The sequence below is a fragment of the Maylandia zebra genome, linkage group LG11 (genome assembly GCF_041146795.1).
Source record: "Maylandia zebra isolate NMK-2024a linkage group LG11, Mzebra_GT3a, whole genome shotgun sequence".
Taxonomy (NCBI): Eukaryota; Metazoa; Chordata; class Actinopteri; order Cichliformes; family Cichlidae; genus Maylandia; species Maylandia zebra.
The window spans coordinates 24662758-24679878 of record NC_135177.1 but is presented as its reverse complement, the minus strand read 5'-3'; the positions used below and the strand labels follow the sequence as shown (position 1 = coordinate 24679878).

General features: G+C 39.6%; 1 protein-coding gene across 3 annotated transcripts; it reads right to left on the bottom strand.

Moving 5' to 3' along the window:
• Positions 1-257: 257 nt before the first annotated feature.
• Positions 258-10825, bottom strand: znf384b (zinc finger protein 384 b). Of its 3 annotated transcripts, XM_004550844.4 has the most exons (12): positions 10606-10825; positions 7650-7704; positions 7249-7316; positions 6932-7160; positions 6371-6484; positions 4886-5040; positions 4710-4801; positions 3758-3982; positions 2145-2312; positions 1954-2032; positions 1676-1834; positions 258-1531 (listed from the first exon to the last, which is right to left on the bottom strand). In XM_004550844.4, the coding sequence occupies exons 3-12, from the start codon at positions 7312-7314 to the stop codon at positions 1142-1144; spliced, it is 1677 nt and encodes a 558-aa protein (XP_004550901.1). In that variant the 5' UTR covers positions 7315-7316; positions 7650-7704; positions 10606-10825; the 3' UTR covers positions 258-1141. The 3 variants fall into 3 exon arrangements, with proteins under 3 accessions (XP_004550901.1, XP_004550900.1, XP_024660089.1); XM_004550843.4 differs by lacking the exon at positions 7650-7704; XM_024804321.2 differs by lacking the exons at positions 3758-3982; positions 7650-7704.
• Positions 10826-17121: the final 6296 nt, after the last annotated feature.

The window sequence follows — 17121 nt, the reverse complement described above, 5'->3', positions numbered from 1 at the left end:
TGCTCTTATGGTACAGTCCACTTTTGTAAACACCTCGCAAATTTGCACATTCCAGCAAATATACCTGATCCACGGGCATGATTGTCATAAAATAAACAACATAAATGTGTTTATTTATTTTTTAAGAAAAATAAAGACTATGTGAAAGGAATTGGGGGAAAAAGGATAAAAAGTTAAAGTTCCCCCATAAAGCAATTACAGCACATATGAAAATAATTTAAAAGGTAATAAAGTAGAAAAAAATTAAAAAGAAGTAATCACTTAGAGGGTTTTATTTTTATTATAAGCAGAAAAAAAATCTCATGAGTCATTATGTCTATGAATAAGTGTTATAAATGTTGTTACTATGGAAGTATAATAGCAGAAGCACATTTGAATAACACTACTTTCAGGACATACATACAAAGCAGTACAACTGGATTACATGAACAGGCTCATCACTCTCTCTCAAAGGTTACGTGAAGGCCTGCAAATCGATTTAAATACATTATGTGTTTTACCATAACCTTTAAGCACGCAATCATACTTTATAAACTGGTAGGATATAACTTTATATATGTGATTGCTATTTTTTCTTTCCAGAAAAAAAGGATCACAAGCATCCGTTGTTATAACTTCGCAGAGTTAATAACGTTGATGTAAAAACTGAAAGTTTCTGTATGAAAGTATAAAAAAATACTTCCGTAGTCAACTACTAATTTCAATAAAAGAAAGTCAATAACTTGAGATGGCCACAGTTGTATCTGTAGGGAAGAGCAGGAGGTGTTAATAGTAAAGTGAAGTATCTCTTAGATGCTTCCTATTATAAAACCATCACTGTGATGGACTGAAACATACTTTATTGCAGCCTTCACATGCACGTCAGACTGGACAGCTAAGCAAACAAATCAAACAAGGCAAGAAAAAAAAGAAGAGATAAAACTTAAAAAAATAAAACTAAAATTATAGTCTTCAGTTTATTGTGGCATGGTATCGTTTCTCCTGTCTGCCTCAAAAAAATCATTCAGGCACAGTCATTTGTTCCAAAGTTTCTGCATCATCTTAGTATTGCTTTAATTTTTCCACTCTTCATCCTCCATCTCTTGTTATTATGAATAAATTTTAGCTTGCCAACCTCCCACTCTCTCTCCTTTCATCTTCTCTAAGAGTTGAGATGCTCCACTTGGATGGTGGATGCTGACACAGTGAGACAGAGGTCCTTGTGGGTACTAATGTCCGCCACACTGACTGACTTGTACTGGATGTCGTTGGCAGACACCGTCTTATATTGATGGAGGTCAAACGGACAGGAGATGGATTCTGTCTGAGGGTAGTTGCTCTGGCTCTGTCCTTGCTGGCCCCTGCCCGCCGCTCCACTCCCAGCTCCTCCAGGTCGGCTCGATGCTCCATCTGCACTCTCTACCCGGCTCTGAGCTCCAGCCTGGCCCTGGGCCTGGCTTTGGTTCTGTTGTGCCGGCTGTGCTGCCATGACTGCTGATGCAGTCAACTGCTCTGGGTTGTGTTTCTCCATGTGTTTCACCAGATACGTCTCCTGAGATGAAGGGAGGATAGGTAGAGGGGAAACAGTGGAGACATGACTACACGGTGTAAAGTAGCTGCCAGGTGTCTGATGCCAGTGAGGCGATTCATAGTGTTGCATGTAGTAATGCTCTTCAGAAATGGACATTTGTCTTACTGAAGTGTAAGTGCGGTTGCAGAGACCACACGAGTAGATCCGGGCATGTTTGACAGTGTGTGTGGACATGTGCACCTCCAGGCTCGCTGCATCTATGTATCCTTTATTGCAGTTCGGGCACTTGTAAGGCTTGTCTTTGTTGTGTTGACGCCGGTGAGACTAGGGGAAAAAATTGTTATTGGTGGGAAAAAAAGGCATAACAATACAGTGAAATGTTTTGAGAGTTAGTTAATACCCAAACACTCCATGCATAAGAACAGAACCAAACTCATTCACACCTGTAAATTTGAGAGTTGCGTGAAGGATTTCTCACAGCCTGGGTGACTGCACTTGTATGGCCGATCTCCGGTATGAATCCTGAATAAAACACAAAAACACACACATGTACAAACACGGGCGCCTATCACTTTCAGGGTGACCTAACCTGACCGCAAGGAGATGAGAAACCCTAGACCAGTGGGTGATTTACCTGCTGTGCTGCTGAAGGTGACTCAGCTGTCTGAAGGACTTTTCGCAGTAGGAACAGGTGTAGGGTTTCACTCCGGTGTGGATGCGGATATGTTGGGCCAGGTAACTAGAGTTGGCAAATGACTTGGTACAATGGGGACACTTGTGGGGCTTTGCATCTGTGTGGTTCCTGATGAGAGCAGATAAGATGGTAAAAGAGAGAAATGAAAACAGGACTGTAAGGATAAACTGAAGACAAAAAAAGCCTCATTTTAAGATAATCCTCTTAATTTATCATTTCAGGGAAAAACATCTCACACAAGGAAATTAAAGCTTGCGGCGATGAAGCACAGAGCAATGAAACATTTGGAAATTCTGAAGAAAACACCCCAACAAAATACGCTTTACTGATTACGGCCAGCAGTAATTACAAAATTCACACAAACATCCAACAAATTTAATAATTTTATCTGTCTGGACCAACTCGATTAGATGCTTAAGATTTAAACACAAGAGATTATATTAAAGGGGACCCATTATGTTATGTAATTTTTAGCTAATGCTGAATTTAACATGAGTAGCTTTTCAAGCCTTACAGGTCTGATGCAGCCCCTTGATGCAGCCTCTCAGCTGTCTGAAACAAGTCGTTTTATCTCCTTCTCTCTCCCCTTCAGTCAATTTTCTCCATCAGACAGGAGGTCTGAACAGCAGGTGGGTGGGGAATCTATGCTCCTTGCCAGAGCTGTGTCCCTGAGGTGACCACTTTATGGATATTGACGCTCACTGATATCATACAGAGCTAAGAGTTGAACAAAGTATCTACAACTAAAAGAACAGTCTAAAAGCTGTGTTTTTGCCTCATAGAAATTACCTTACACTCACTTGTTTAATATGAAAATCCAGCATTTTAATGGTATACATATGCCGGAAAATAAAAAAAAGCATAACAGGTCCCCTTTAAAACAATAAAATAATAAATACACGTTTTACAAATGTATCAGTTTATCGTGCTTCCCGAAATGATGGAAAATTGATACGAGCACAGCCCCCCAAAAAGGATAAAACAAACAGGATAACAGAGCATGAAAGCAAAGCATGGCAGAACATCACTATTGAGTGTTGAAGGTGAGAAAAGCACTGACAAAGATATGAACCATCAAATCAATAACACAAAGGGCTGTACAATGGTAAAGAGCAACAATACTGTCAACTTTATTTTTTAGAAGTTTACTTTGAAAGATTTGAAATAGGTATGTGTGTTTATGGAAGAAGCAGTGTCGGAAGACATGACAGCACATGCAGACAGAAGAACAGAAGGTGCAGTGCAAAAAGGAGCAAGACCTGCACAAACACAGCAAAGACAGAAACAAAGGCAGGGGGGAAAAAAACAAAAGAAAAAAATTTACGGCCAAAGGCCAGACTTCAAAGGTGTCATCTGAATTTTAATATGCTGAAAAGGTCACTGGATGGAACTGGCAACATGCGAGCCAACATCCACAAGGCAACGTAATATGGTCTGCACTTCACTGTCTTCACCAGGATGGAGAAGAACATAGGAGGGGTCTTAGCAGGACAAGTTAAGAGAACAGGGTATATGGTATGGGTGGGTAATGGGGTTGGGGGGGTCTGTAGTACCGTGAGTGCTGCTGTAAGTGACTGAGCTGCCTGAAAGATTTCTGGCAGTAGGAGCAGGTGTAAGGCTTGGCCCCACTGTGGATGCGGATGTGCTGGGCCAGGTAGCTGGAGTTGGCGAATGACTTGGCGCAGTGAGGACACTTGTGAGGTTTGGCCTCTGTGTGCGACTTGGAGTGGATCTGCATGTCAGACTTACTGAAGAAGGTCGCCGCACACATCCGGCACCTACAGGCGTAGAGACAGAGAAATGGAAGGACGGGATGGAAGTACAAGGAGGAGGAAGAAGAGGGAGATGTACAAGAGGAGGAGAAAAAAAAAGAGAGAAGATGGGACAGAAGAAGATTAGGAGACAGGGTAATGGAGCAATGACCCACAGAGAGAAATAAGATATCACAGAAAATGAAAAGAAAAAAAAAGAAAAAAAAAATCAATGAAGACAAAGGCGGGTTAAATCAAATAAAGACGACACAACCAGACAACACAGTGAAATGTCAAGGGAGAAATCAGTGAAAACTGAGGAGGAAAGGTACACAGGTACTATAAAAAAAGAGGAAGAGAAGGACACAGAAGTGAGATCACAGCTCAAAGAGCATGCTATATAAGGACAAAGGGGAGAGTAGAAGACAGGTTTGTGTCCAGTGTGTGCAGACGGAGAGAGCATCTACAAAGCATGTATTTGTTTTCTCAAATACATTTTTAGTAAAGAATTAAGCATCCATCACAAAGCCGGTGTGTTCAGCCACAACATGCAGTGAAGAGTGTTTGTCTGAGGAGTCGGCGTGTCAGACGCTAATATCCAGCACTGCCAAGGTCATCTACAAAAGCTGAAAATCTCAATGCTAATTTCCAGAAGTGAACAGAGAAACAGATGTATGCATATTTCACAGCCAGAGCAAGAACAAATGGAGATGAGCAGCAAGTATTTAAAAACATTAAACAAATAAATAAATACCTGTATGTTTTCGTGCTATCTTTCGAGGCATGGTCTTCGTCTTCATTTGAGAGATCATATGGATCTCTAGCATGATGCTGCAAAGTTGTCACCTATTGATAATAAAATTAAAATTGATTTAATGAGCAGTTCGTTGCATCACGCTTCCTTTTTCACATCTGTAGCTGTTCTCTTACCTGGCCACCTGGCGTCAGATGAGCCAGTATTACAGTTTCATTTCCCGGCATGCCCAGAGGACCAACCCGAGACACTGTGGTCTTCTTCTTTCTCCCTCGTTTGGAGGGCGCTGGCATCACAACCACATGTGGATTCCCGTCCGCTTCTTTTTTGTCTATGAGAAGATCGACAGTCACAGGTTAAGATGATGGAACAGAGTTTTGAAAGCAGAAGATGGAACAAGTTTGTAATAATTCCATCCCATATTTAAATACCATCTACATAATGGTCTGTAGGTGCATTGACATCAAACTGAAAACCAGAAGATGCTGAAGGAAGTCTAATGTGTTTCAGTATAATCGACATGTGAATACATTTGGACAGCATCAGACACATGATCAAAATTGATGTGCTTCTTTTATAAATATGGGCACTTTTCATACTGAAAATCTGTATTTATGTTTGTTTTCTAAAAGCAAAGACACCAATAATTTATTAACAGTTTCAAACAGCATCTATTGTACTGGAAGACATAAATTTACTTAAAAAGACAGAACCATAAGTCACTGACACAGGCTTGGTAATAAAATAATCTGGTTTTGCTACTCATCAGATCACTCTGTGCTTTGTGGACAAGGACACAAATGTGTTCATAGCTCAGAGATGTCTCCTGAGTTTTTAGTGTAAGAATTTTCTTTTATAGTCTCAATAGCTCCATAAGAGAACATATGAATGCCCCCCAAAAGCCAAAATATTTCACAGATGAGGGATTCAGTCAGTGATTAGTCATATTAAACCTGGTTTATGCTCATTATAGTAGCCCTCATGAAAGTGCTAAAAGCACAAACCATGTTAAGTGTTGTTTCAGTGTGTCGTGCACCTGACAACTTTTGTAACCCAGTGTGCACAGCATTGCTGAGAAGCTATGAAGACACAAGAATAAGAATCCTTTATTGTCATTACGTGTTCACACAATGAAACTTCATTTGGTAGCTCAGAAGAGAATGGGCCTTTAGCGCACCCATCGACATACATATATATACTGTACATACATATATACGACTGTGCTGGTCTCAATGATATATACTAAAGCTCAGACATTCTCAGATTACAAAGAAGGAGCTGCAGCAACACCTTCAAAATGAGACTTTCTGGAGAAATCTCTATGAATTCTTAGCTTCTTCTTTCTAATTCTTCTACTCATGTACCAGCACTGATGAAAAGTTGCTGCACCTATTATCTAGGAGAGGACTTCAGCGAGTTCAGTGCACACTGAAGCGCCAGTAAGTAACGGCCATGGGGCTGCAGCGGCATCACAGTCGACACATACCAAAACCAATAAGGTGACCATAAACCAGGCTTTACACAATACCCTGAGTTCTGAATCGTAGTAAATCTATAACACTGTTTGATCCACCCATATAAGTTTTAATCATTTACATAGTAACAATATTGTACTTAGAAACAAGTTAGCCAGTGTGTGTGTATAATAACATGCTGTTCACCTGAAGAATGGAGTGCTGAAACAATCATGGTTGTTGCTGGATGGCCGGACACAAACGACTGAGAGGAGGTTGGAGAGACTAGAGTTCCCTGAGGAGTCGTGATCACCAGACCAGCTGCAGAGAAAGAGACAAGAGCAGAGATGAGAAATTGTCTAAGATGAGCAGTGTCACTGAGGTTGAGGAATTCAATTTACAGCTTCAAGAACATGTTGCCAAAGGCATTTTTTTAAACTATAATCTACATCTCCAAGTGTAACAATAGCACTACAAAGCAGAATGTTTGTAATACAGCGCTAAAGTTGTCTCAGTTGAGGAAAACCTTGAATTAATTGTTCATTTTACTCCCATTTTCTCTATTTACAAAGTTTGTTCTCATAACCTAAATAATTTAACACACTGCTGTTACATTATACTTCAAAAACTGAGGGTATGGGATCTAAATACGGCCTTAATATTTGCTGTTTCAGTGTTTTTAACTCAATCCCCAAATATGTTAAGTCTTTCAACCTCAAAACTGAGAAAGAGACGCTTAAAGGTTTCTAAACACAGAAACAAGCCCACCTGCTGTCATGATGCCTGTGGAGGGGACAGGCAACACTGTGATGTTCTGGGTGCTGTGCGGAGGGTGGAGGTGCGCCGCACTACCAGCCTGGCCTCCTCCATCTGTCTTGGCCCCAGGCGTGGGGATGGTGAGAAGAGTCGTCTGGTAGTGAGATGCAGGGGAAGCAGAGAAGGAAGCGCTTTTTTCCTGTTGCTCTTTTACTTTGTTTAGGAACATGGCATTCTCAATCTGTCAGGAGAAAGGAGATTTTTCTTTGACGGAAACATTCTCTCCCCATCATCAACTGATTGAACAGTAAATTATTTTGTAGCCTAACCTGTCCGGGCATAGTCGGGACTGGGGACCAGAAATATGATGAATTAAAATGAGAGTCTTCCATCATTTCTGCAACGACACAAAAGCAGCAAGATTTAAAAACTTTCCATCACAGCTGGCCAACACTAGAATGTATTATTATTTATTAAAATGAGCTAAATGTATCTTATATATAAAACATAAAGTCTAACTTTAGAGTTGATTTGGAAGCTGACATTTGTAATAATGGTACATGCATTGTGCCATATGACATTTAGTCTAACATTAAAACACTCAAAGTAGGAGGGAGGACCCATCGATAAAACTATTTTAACAGAAAATTAATTTTTTTAGCTTTACGATTCACTGGATAGCTTATTAATAAAAAAATTTTAAAAAAGCATTGGTTTGAGTTAGGTGTACCTAATGAAGTGGCAGTGGAGCCTGTTTCCCTCACAGCTGCTTGTGTACATTAGGACTAAAAAAAAAAGAGAAGACATTTCTACTAGAGTAATTAAAAATTGTAGTGAAAATGCTCATGCAGTGTGTTTCTATGTCTAATGAGAAAGACCTTAATGAAATGTTTCCCACACCAAAGAGCATGTACTACATTATTCTCCTGCAGATCAATGACAAGACAAATACCAGATCAATGCATTACTGTTTTAAGGGCTCACCCACTACAAGGATTTCCTGTTAGGAGGCCTCCGGGCCTCCTAACAAAAAGTAGTAATGGTTTGTCAACCCTCTCAGTTCATTTGTGCACCTTATTCCTAAAATATGACATGGCTTCCTGAGTGCTGACTGCACACTGCAGAGCACCAATTAATTTAAGAACATACACCTTGTTAGCAAAACCAAGAGAAATAATGAAAACCACAAATCTGAATCTTGACATTCTTCCAGATGGGGATCAGGTAATAAGGTTGGACCTAAAGAGCCTCGCCATATCAGTCGCTTCACCGTAGGGGCGGGTGTAAAGCAGACAAAGTGTGTTGACGCAGCACATGTTGTTGTGACATGTTTTAGAACAAAAAGCAAAGACTGTTTCACTTCTAACCTCAGTGTACCAACAAGCCAAACCAGGACATTGAAACTAAAGTAGAGAAATGAAATTCATGTAATTCTGGCTGCTAAAAGCAAAACAAAACAATCCTCCAAAAATCAATAGGAGGCGAAATTATTTTAAAGAAACTCACAGCAAATGACTGCAAAGAGTCTGAGGGGTTGTTTAACGGCACGATGGAGGTTCTAACACTGTGGTGACACTTTTTGTTTGTTTGTTTGTTTTATTCTCACCTGTAACCAGGTTTGATTCACTTATCCTGTGTGAAGCACTGTGGTTACTTTAACTATGCCGATATGGCCCCAGGGTCAAAATCAGCCCTGAATGAGGCCAATGTGAAGTTTATAACTTACACTTCTGCTTTTTTTCCTTTGTGATACGAAATATTTAGACTGTAAGAAAACCTGGTTGACAGCGTGCTTTTCAGTTCAAGAAAGAAAAAAAAAAACAGTTAAGAGCTTTGTATATTACTGAGTAGAAATACATGCACTCCCACTGTTTGTTTTCTTTTGGCTCTGGCAAAAACTTTTGTGGGCACTAAATAAAAGACCCAGTTAATCAAATTACTAGACACTAACTCCCCAGTGTGAGGGTGGAGGTTTTTTTAAAGGGTCCCTGAAGGTGTGGGTCTCTTGGGGAAGCACTAGGCTCATTCCTGTGACGTGTTATTGCTACAGATACAGTTTAAAAGGGAAAAGTAGAAAGGGGGAGAAAGATTCTGTTTTTCTTAATTAATGAGATAATTATGTCGCAGAAGAAAATGTGCTGTTGCTCAGACTAAAAATCCCAAAAGAGTCTCTGTTGATTTAAAAGTTTCACTTCATAAGCATTAATGTTTAATTAAGCTTCATTTAATACAATTTTCTTTAGGTTCAGGTCTGAACCAATGCGAGATACTGCTGTCTATGAGTAATATAGATGGTACTGTAATACACTGTTTATCAGCTTGATATAAGATAAGATAAGATAGAACTTTATTAATCCCTCGGGTGGGTTCCTCTGGGAAATTCGATATTACATTGTTTCTCCAGGATCTTTAACATATAAGACAATCCATGAACATGTGGGTATCACCCAATTTTTCTAACTTAAAAGAAAACAGAATTGTACCGCATCACTGTTTTCATGAAGTTTAATATTACAGAGGCTATACTGGGGGGATTTTAAGAGATGTCAATAATTCAGAAACTACTTTTTTTTGTCAGATTAATGTAATAGATTTTTGAGATAGTTGGTACATTTATATGATAAGAAAAGCAAAACTAGCATGTTGGTCTCATGGATGAGTCGTTAGAGATATTTCAATTAGCTTTTACTTTTGTCTTAATTGTTTGTTGTCTTATTGTTCATTAATTTCCATATTAAGTTTGCTGGTTACATTTTAGTTTCTTTTGTTGGAAAATGTTTAGTAATGTTTTGATCTATTAGAATACAAGGGATGTTTGTACAAGGGAGAATTTTAGAAGCTCAGATCAATAAAAACACTCGACTAAACGTGTGCACAGATATCCCACATACTGAATGTGTTCACAATTAAAACGTATCAGAAAAGACTAAAAGTGAAGACTTGTAACTTATATTTCCTATTGCACTCAGATTATTAAGGAATATATGAAATACTGTTTAGTTTAGTTTTTCTTTTTTGTTTTGTTGAGAATTTGTGTTACTTTTTATTATTTCCGTGTAACTAACATGTATTGTCACACCCACTTTTAGTTTTTAGTTTGGTTGCCTATTACAGCCTTGTCTGGGTGCAAGTGTTTGGCTCCATACAGCTGTAATTCCATAACTGCAGCTCTGATTAAGCGTCCAGATGTGTTAAAAAGCACTATTAAATAATATGAGGTTAAACTTTCCTGCCCGCTTTCCTATATGTCAGTATTTAGCGGCATTAAAGGGGATCCACATCCAGCTACTTAGCTTTAAGTTTGCTCTGCGGAATAAAGTAGACCTAAAAGAACTACAAAAACATGAACTTTCATAAAACGCCACATATCGGAACAATGTAAGGCGCATATCTACAGCAGGTCTCCATTTGGCCTCCGTGCATCCTGCAGTTATTCAGGCCCGACGTGCTGATTAACATACATTTAGCAGACACACAGTGTGAGCCTGTGCTGCCTTCCCGCTCGGGAAAAAATAAACGCAAAGCAATGAAAAAAACCAAAAGCATAAAAAAAACTGAAGCGAAGAAAAAAAAAATAGACCATCCTCACAGACTTCCGGCTGTGGGGACGGGTGGAGAGGCGGCAGCAGAGTCGACCGAATCTATCAAAATTTACTACCGACTGCGTGGAGAAGAGTGGCGTTTACCGGAGCTGACGACTCCGCTTTCCTCCGCGAAGCTCCAGCAGGCCGGGATAGTTTGGACACAGTTTCCAAATCTGTCCAAATTCCAGTGAATCTGTGAAGTTTCCCCCCCTCCTCCTCTTTTTTTTTCTCTCGCTCTCTTTTTTTTTCGTTTTTTTTCCCTCCGGTGAGCCAGTCGCTTCGTCTGAGCTTCACTTCCTCCTGATAAGGTCGTCAGACAAAAGAAGCGTGTGCAGTGACGTCACTTCCGCTTTCTGTCAGGCAGTTAATTTAAAAAATCTAAAAAGTCCGCGATCAGCTGGTCGTGTTTTTTTGAGTGGTAGTAGTGGTAGCAGTAAAATAAACAAATAAATAATTATTTCACTGTATCGCATGACAGCTTTTACTTACCAAGTGAATAAGTCCCCAGTGGTGCGTTTACTTGTGGTCAGAAATATAAATTAAGTCAGTACTGTCAGGGGTGTCCAACACTCGGCCCGCGGGCCAGAACCGGTCTGCCCAATTAATGTTTTTGGGGTTTTTTGTGAGGCACTAGACTCAAATGACTTTGTTCCATTATTAAACAATATACACACATGATTACTTTACTTTGTCACTCTTCCTGGGGACCAGAACCGGTGTCGTGCAAAAAGGGATCTCCTGACAAAAAGTAATTTCTAGTATTTAAACTGTTGTAAATGAGTTGTTGGCCTATAATCTGTCAAACATATCTCTCATGAATGATATCAACTCCTTTTGAGCCAGACGGAACATGAGAGATGACAAAGAGACATTCATTTATCCTTGTGTATCCAGGTAAGAGTCGCTGACATAAAAAAAAAAAGGCAATTTTCAGGAGAGATCTGGCCAAGACAGCAGCAGCAAACATTTAAATAGCTATATTATCACTGTCCATAACGGCAAAACTTTTTGTTCCCAAAAGGTTATTTTTAAAGGTAATATTCCCTAAAATTATTCTTCCAAATTATTACCTTTCTGAAATATTTATCAATAACATTGCTATAACATTGCTAGTGGCACTTAAAACCCCCACATTTAATCATTTGTTTTTATTAATTTCTGTCTCTCTTTCAAAGTGTGTCTTTTGTTCACTCCCAATCGATCGAGGCAGACGGGTGCACCTCCCTGAGCCTGGTCATGCTATAGATTTCTTCCTGTTAAAAGAGAGTTTTTCCTTCCCACTTTCACAAAGTGCGTGTTTAAAGGGCATCATCTGATTGTTGAGGTTTTCTCTGTATTATTTTAGGGTCTTTATCCAACAATATAAAGCCCCCTGAGATGACTGCTGATATGATTTGAAGATACATAAATAAAACGGAATTGAATTGAAATGTTACCAGAGGGATGTTTCATTAGTAAAAGGTTTATAAACATGTTTTTAAAATGAACCAACTGAGTTTTTTTGGAAAGAGGTCTGGTACACCTGGATGCTCTCTCAGTATTAAGAGAGCTTTAAAGAAATCTGTGGTCATTCAAGCAATCTTGACAGCGCAGTTTTGATAAACGGTTATTGGAGGAATCTCATGGAAGCACTGATTTATCAGGGGGTTTTTTTAAATTATTTTTTAGATAATAACACAAATTTTCAACTGAGCTCTGAAACAAAAAAAAGAAGAAAAGAAAATACAGCAGTTGAAACAAGCTTCCATAAATCTCTTCAAGAGGGTGAACCGGCACTGTGTGTATTTACACTTTGATTCACTTTTTTAGATCATTTGTTCAGTTTTACCAGTGCATACAGCAACGTTTACAGTGATCCCTTTATGAGTTGTGTTAATTTCACGACACAGTCCAAAATACATAAATTCAAAAATAAAGAAAATATATCCCACATATATATCTTTTGATGATTCCTAGGTTTTTGAAGACAGAATTTTAACAGTAATAATAATAATAATTATTATTATAATTCTATATATACATATAAACTCAAAACTGTTACTCCCCAGTGGCACTGGTGAGAAACCCCACAAAGCTCCCTGAGGCTCCTGTACCTTTAAAAGTACAGACTGCCTGTGTATTGCAGGGCTAACAGAGATGGAAAGATGGTGATTCACTCTCCCATTCAAGGCCAATTTAGAATTACTAATTAACCTGGAGAGAACCCACATAGGTAACAGACTGATCATGCAAGTGCCAAGATCCCAGCAGACCAGCAGGTTTGAGCTTCTTGCCGTGAAGCAAGAAGCGCAAACCTATAACCATGTGCACTACTGTGTAGCTACTTTTGGCTACGCCTTTATCCACAAAGGATGCCCACAGCAGGTAGCTCCACATGTTTGATTTGGCAGATTATTTTTTACACTGAATGCCTTTCCATACAAAAACTCAAAGATATTTGTGTCTCTGTGTCTCCTGGATTGAAACCAGGAATGTTTCACTCATTAGACAAATATGTAAGCAACGATATGGAGCTGTCTGTGTATATACAATATATTCCTAGAATAACAAAAAACATGGTTATCTGTGCACCAAAAGTGGTCAGGGCTCATTAACTAAGGACCATGAATGCAATCACCAGATGAAATCTAACCAGCACTTTCCAAGAGTTTAAGACTGAACGGCTATAATCTGTTGTCCCAACGCATCCTCAAAATATCACGGGGAAATGTCTTCGGGAAATATACAAAATCTGTCACTTCAAGCCTCTGTAACATCCTGAAAACAGCTTAAAATATTGCATTGACATTTGTTTTTTAAAATTTACTGTTACCGTGCAACACCGGGTAAGATTCCCTATAAATAAAATTATACCCCAGTTAGCAGTGAACGATGCCAAATGTTCTTCTCTAAAACATTCCAACAGGCATAATTACAACCTGTAGGTGGAAAAATAGTCAGCAAAGTTCAAAGAGCATTTGGTTCAGTAGTAAATAATTGTGTAAGTAATTCTTAATCATGCAGACAGGAACATGTTATCTCAGAGAAAATTAGTATATTGCATACCGGTTTTATAATTTGATTAGTTTGGCTTATAAATAAATTCAAATGTTTAGCGGGGCTAAAATAACATTCATAAATGTCTTGTTTTGTCCAATTAATATTTCCATAAAATCTGACCGATACTGCTCTTTTTGGCAATTTTAATGATTAAACAGGCTTCACTGCGTTTCAGACAATAAATAGAGCAAGAAATAGAAACACTCACAGTATTTACTTGAAAAAAGCCTTATCCAGTCGTAGCCAACAGTTTTGAGAATGACACAAATATTAGTTTTCACAAAGTTTGCTGCTTGAGTGTTTTTAGATCTCTGGCATGTTGTCAATCAACTTCTGGGCCAAATCCTAACAGATGGCAACCCATTCTTTCATAAGAATCAATGCTTGCATAATCAATGCTTGGAGTTTGTCAGAATTAGTGGGTTTTTGTTTGTCCACCTGCCTCTTCAGGATTGGCCACAAGTTCCCAATTGGACTGAGGTCTGGGAAGTTCCCTGGCCATGGACCCAAGATGATTTGTTCCCCGAGCTACTTAGGTATCACTTTGGCCTTATGGCATGGTGATCCATCATGCTGGAAAAGGCATTGTTCTTCATCAAACTGTTCTTGGATGGTTGGAAGAAGTTGCTTTCAGAGGATGTTTGGCTGTTTTTTGGCAAAATTGTGAGTGAGCCCACTGCCTTGGATGAGAAGCAGCCCCACAAATGAATGGTCTCAGGATGCTTTACTGTTGGCATGAGACAGGACTGATGGTAGTGCTCACCTTTTCTTCTCTGGACAGTCCTTTTTCCAGATGCCCCAAACAATCAGAAAGGGGCTTCATCAGAGAAAATGACTTTACCCCAGTCCTCAGCAGTCCACTCGCTGTACTTTTTGCAGAATATCAATTCGTCCCTGATGGCTTTTTCTGAGAAAAGTGGCTTCTTTGCTTCCCTTCTTGACACCAGGCCGTCTTCCAAAAGTCTTCGCCTCACTATGCGTGCAGATGGACTCCTACTATTCCTGAGCAAGCTCTGCACTGGTGGCACTCTGATACCGCAGCTGAATCATCTTTAGGAGACCATCCTGGCGCTTGCTGGACTTTCTTGGGGGCCCTGAAGCCTACTTCACAATAATTGAACCTCTTTCCTTGAAGTTCTTGATGATCTGATAAATGGTTGATTTAGGTGCAGTCTTAGTAGCAACAACATCCTTGCCTGTGAAGCCCTTTTTATGCAACGCAATGATGGCTACATGTGTTTCCTTGCAGGTAACCATGTTTAATAGGAAGAACAACGATTTCAAGCATCACCCTCCTTTTAATGCATCCAGTCTGCTATTCTAACTCAGTCAGCATAACATAATGATCTCCAGCCTTGTGCTCGTCAACATTCTCACCTGAGTTGATGAGAAATTTTTTGAAATGATCTCAGCAGGTCCTTTTATGGCATGAAATGCTGAATGATGAAATGCAGCGGAAATTGAATTTTTGAGATTAAGTTCATTTTCATGGCAAAGAAGGATTTCGCAGTTCATCTGATCACTCTTCATAACATTCTAGAGTATATGGAAATTGCTATTATAAAAACTGAAGCAGCAAACTTTGTGAAAACCAGTATTTGTGTCATTCTCAAAACCTATGGCGACGACTGTACTGTTAGACTTTGGTGAATATTAGAACTTTTAATGAGTATGTGTCAGCTGTTGCTCTGTAAAATAGAAATAAATAAAACTGTTTTTAGAAACAGCCTTTAATTTTTAGTTCAAATTATTTTTCATTAAAGTCCCAGCGTTATGGCTTTAAAAGTTAACTTCCAAACTAACTTGTTGTCTTTTTCTAAATACCCATTTGTTCACTTAATGTTTCCCCCTTAACTTAATCTCTTACTTTAGCCATTTTATGTTGCAAATATTTTAATGAATCATCTGCACTTGACCTCCTCCAGCTCTCAGTGGATACTGCAGAGGTCCATGCAGCAGGGGTCCAAATTGGACTAGACATACCATCTTACTTGGTCCAACTTGGACAGGCCCAGTGGCCCATAATGGTTATGGGCTACTGGGCCTCTGGATTACTAATTTGCCCCACTGGCCCCTATTTCTGTTTTAGGTCTGTGGGATTTGGAGGCAAAAAAGAACCAGGAAGACTATAATTTGCCAGCTTCTGCAGGCCAACCAATGCCACCTGTTATCATTGTGCTCATTAAGACATTGCAGCTCACTGTAATAATACGAGAACAGTAAAGATCCTGACAATGTTTCAAGAACTTTCATAGCTTTTGGATAAATCCATACAAATCTTCAAAATTTAATGATTTTAAAAAAGTGAATATCTAGTAACATTTATCTATCTATCTATCTATCTATCTATCTATCTATCTATCTATCTATCTATCTATCTATCTATCTATCTATCTATCTATCTATCTATATATATATATATATATATATATATAGGCTGACCAACTTGGGCACTGCCTGGATTGATTACAAGAAGGCCTATGACTCAATGCCCCACACCTGGATTCTGGAATGCCTAGAACTATACAAGTTCAACAATACCCTAAGAGCCTTCATCAGGACCTCAATGGGGATGTGGCGTACAACACTAGAAGCCAACTTCAAGCCCATAGCACATGTCACCATCAAGTGCGGGATCTACCAAAGAGATTCTCTGTCCCCACTGCTGTTCTGCATAGGCCTGAACCCCCTCAGTGAGATTATTGAAAATACTGGCTACAGATACCGACTACAGAATAGAGCAGTTGTCAGCCATGTCCTGTACATGGATGACATCAAACTGTATGTCAAGAATGAACGAGACATCGATTCACTGATCCACACCACCAGGATATACAGCAATGATATCGGAATGTCATTTAGACTGGGGAAATGTAGTCGGATAATAACAAAGAGAGGGAAGGTAGTCAGAACTGAGGGGATCAAACTACCAGAAGGCAACAATGCGGAACACTGAGGACAGCTACAAGTACCTGGGGACCCCGCAGGCAAATGGGAATCATGAAGAGGTTGCTAGAAGGAAGCTCCTGACCATGCATGGCGGGTTTCAACCCAAGACCAGCACCCTGAGGCTGTATGCTAAACAGAAGGAAGGAGGCCGGGGACTGGTGAGTGTCAGCACCACGGTCCAGGATGAGACAACAAACATCCACGAATACATCACGAAGATGGCCCCAACTGACCCAGTGCTCAGTGAATACCTTGGGCAGCAGAAACCCAAGAATGAGGAGGAAGAGGAGGCACCATCATGGAAGGACAGGCCCCTGCACAGATAGTGGAGGTGGCTGATATCTTGAAATCCTATCAGTGGCTGGACAAAGCTGGACTGAAAGACAGGACAGAGGCACTAATCATGGCAGCACAGGAACAATCTCTGGGCACAAGATCCATAGAGGCTGAGGTCTATCACACCAGGCAAGACTACAGGTGCAGGCTGTGTAAAGATGCCCCAGAGACAATCCAGCACATAACAGCAGGGTGTAAGATGCTATATATATATATATATATATATATATATATATATATATATATATATATAAGAAACAAATTAATTGCCCAGGTGAAACAGACAGATCTGCC

Coding starts and splice junctions, on each gene's coding strand:
- znf384b (XM_004550844.4), bottom strand. CDS start 7,314: ATGATGGAAGACTCTCATTTTAATTCATCATATTTCTGGTCCCCAGTC. Junction 2,313..3,757: donor CACTTACAGCAGCACTCACG/GTACTACAGACC, acceptor TGCTCTCATCAG/GAACCACACAGATGCAAAGC. Junction 1,835..1,953: donor CGCAACTCTCAAATTTACAG/GTGTGAATGAGT, acceptor TTTTTCCCCTAG/TCTCACCGGCGTCAACACAA.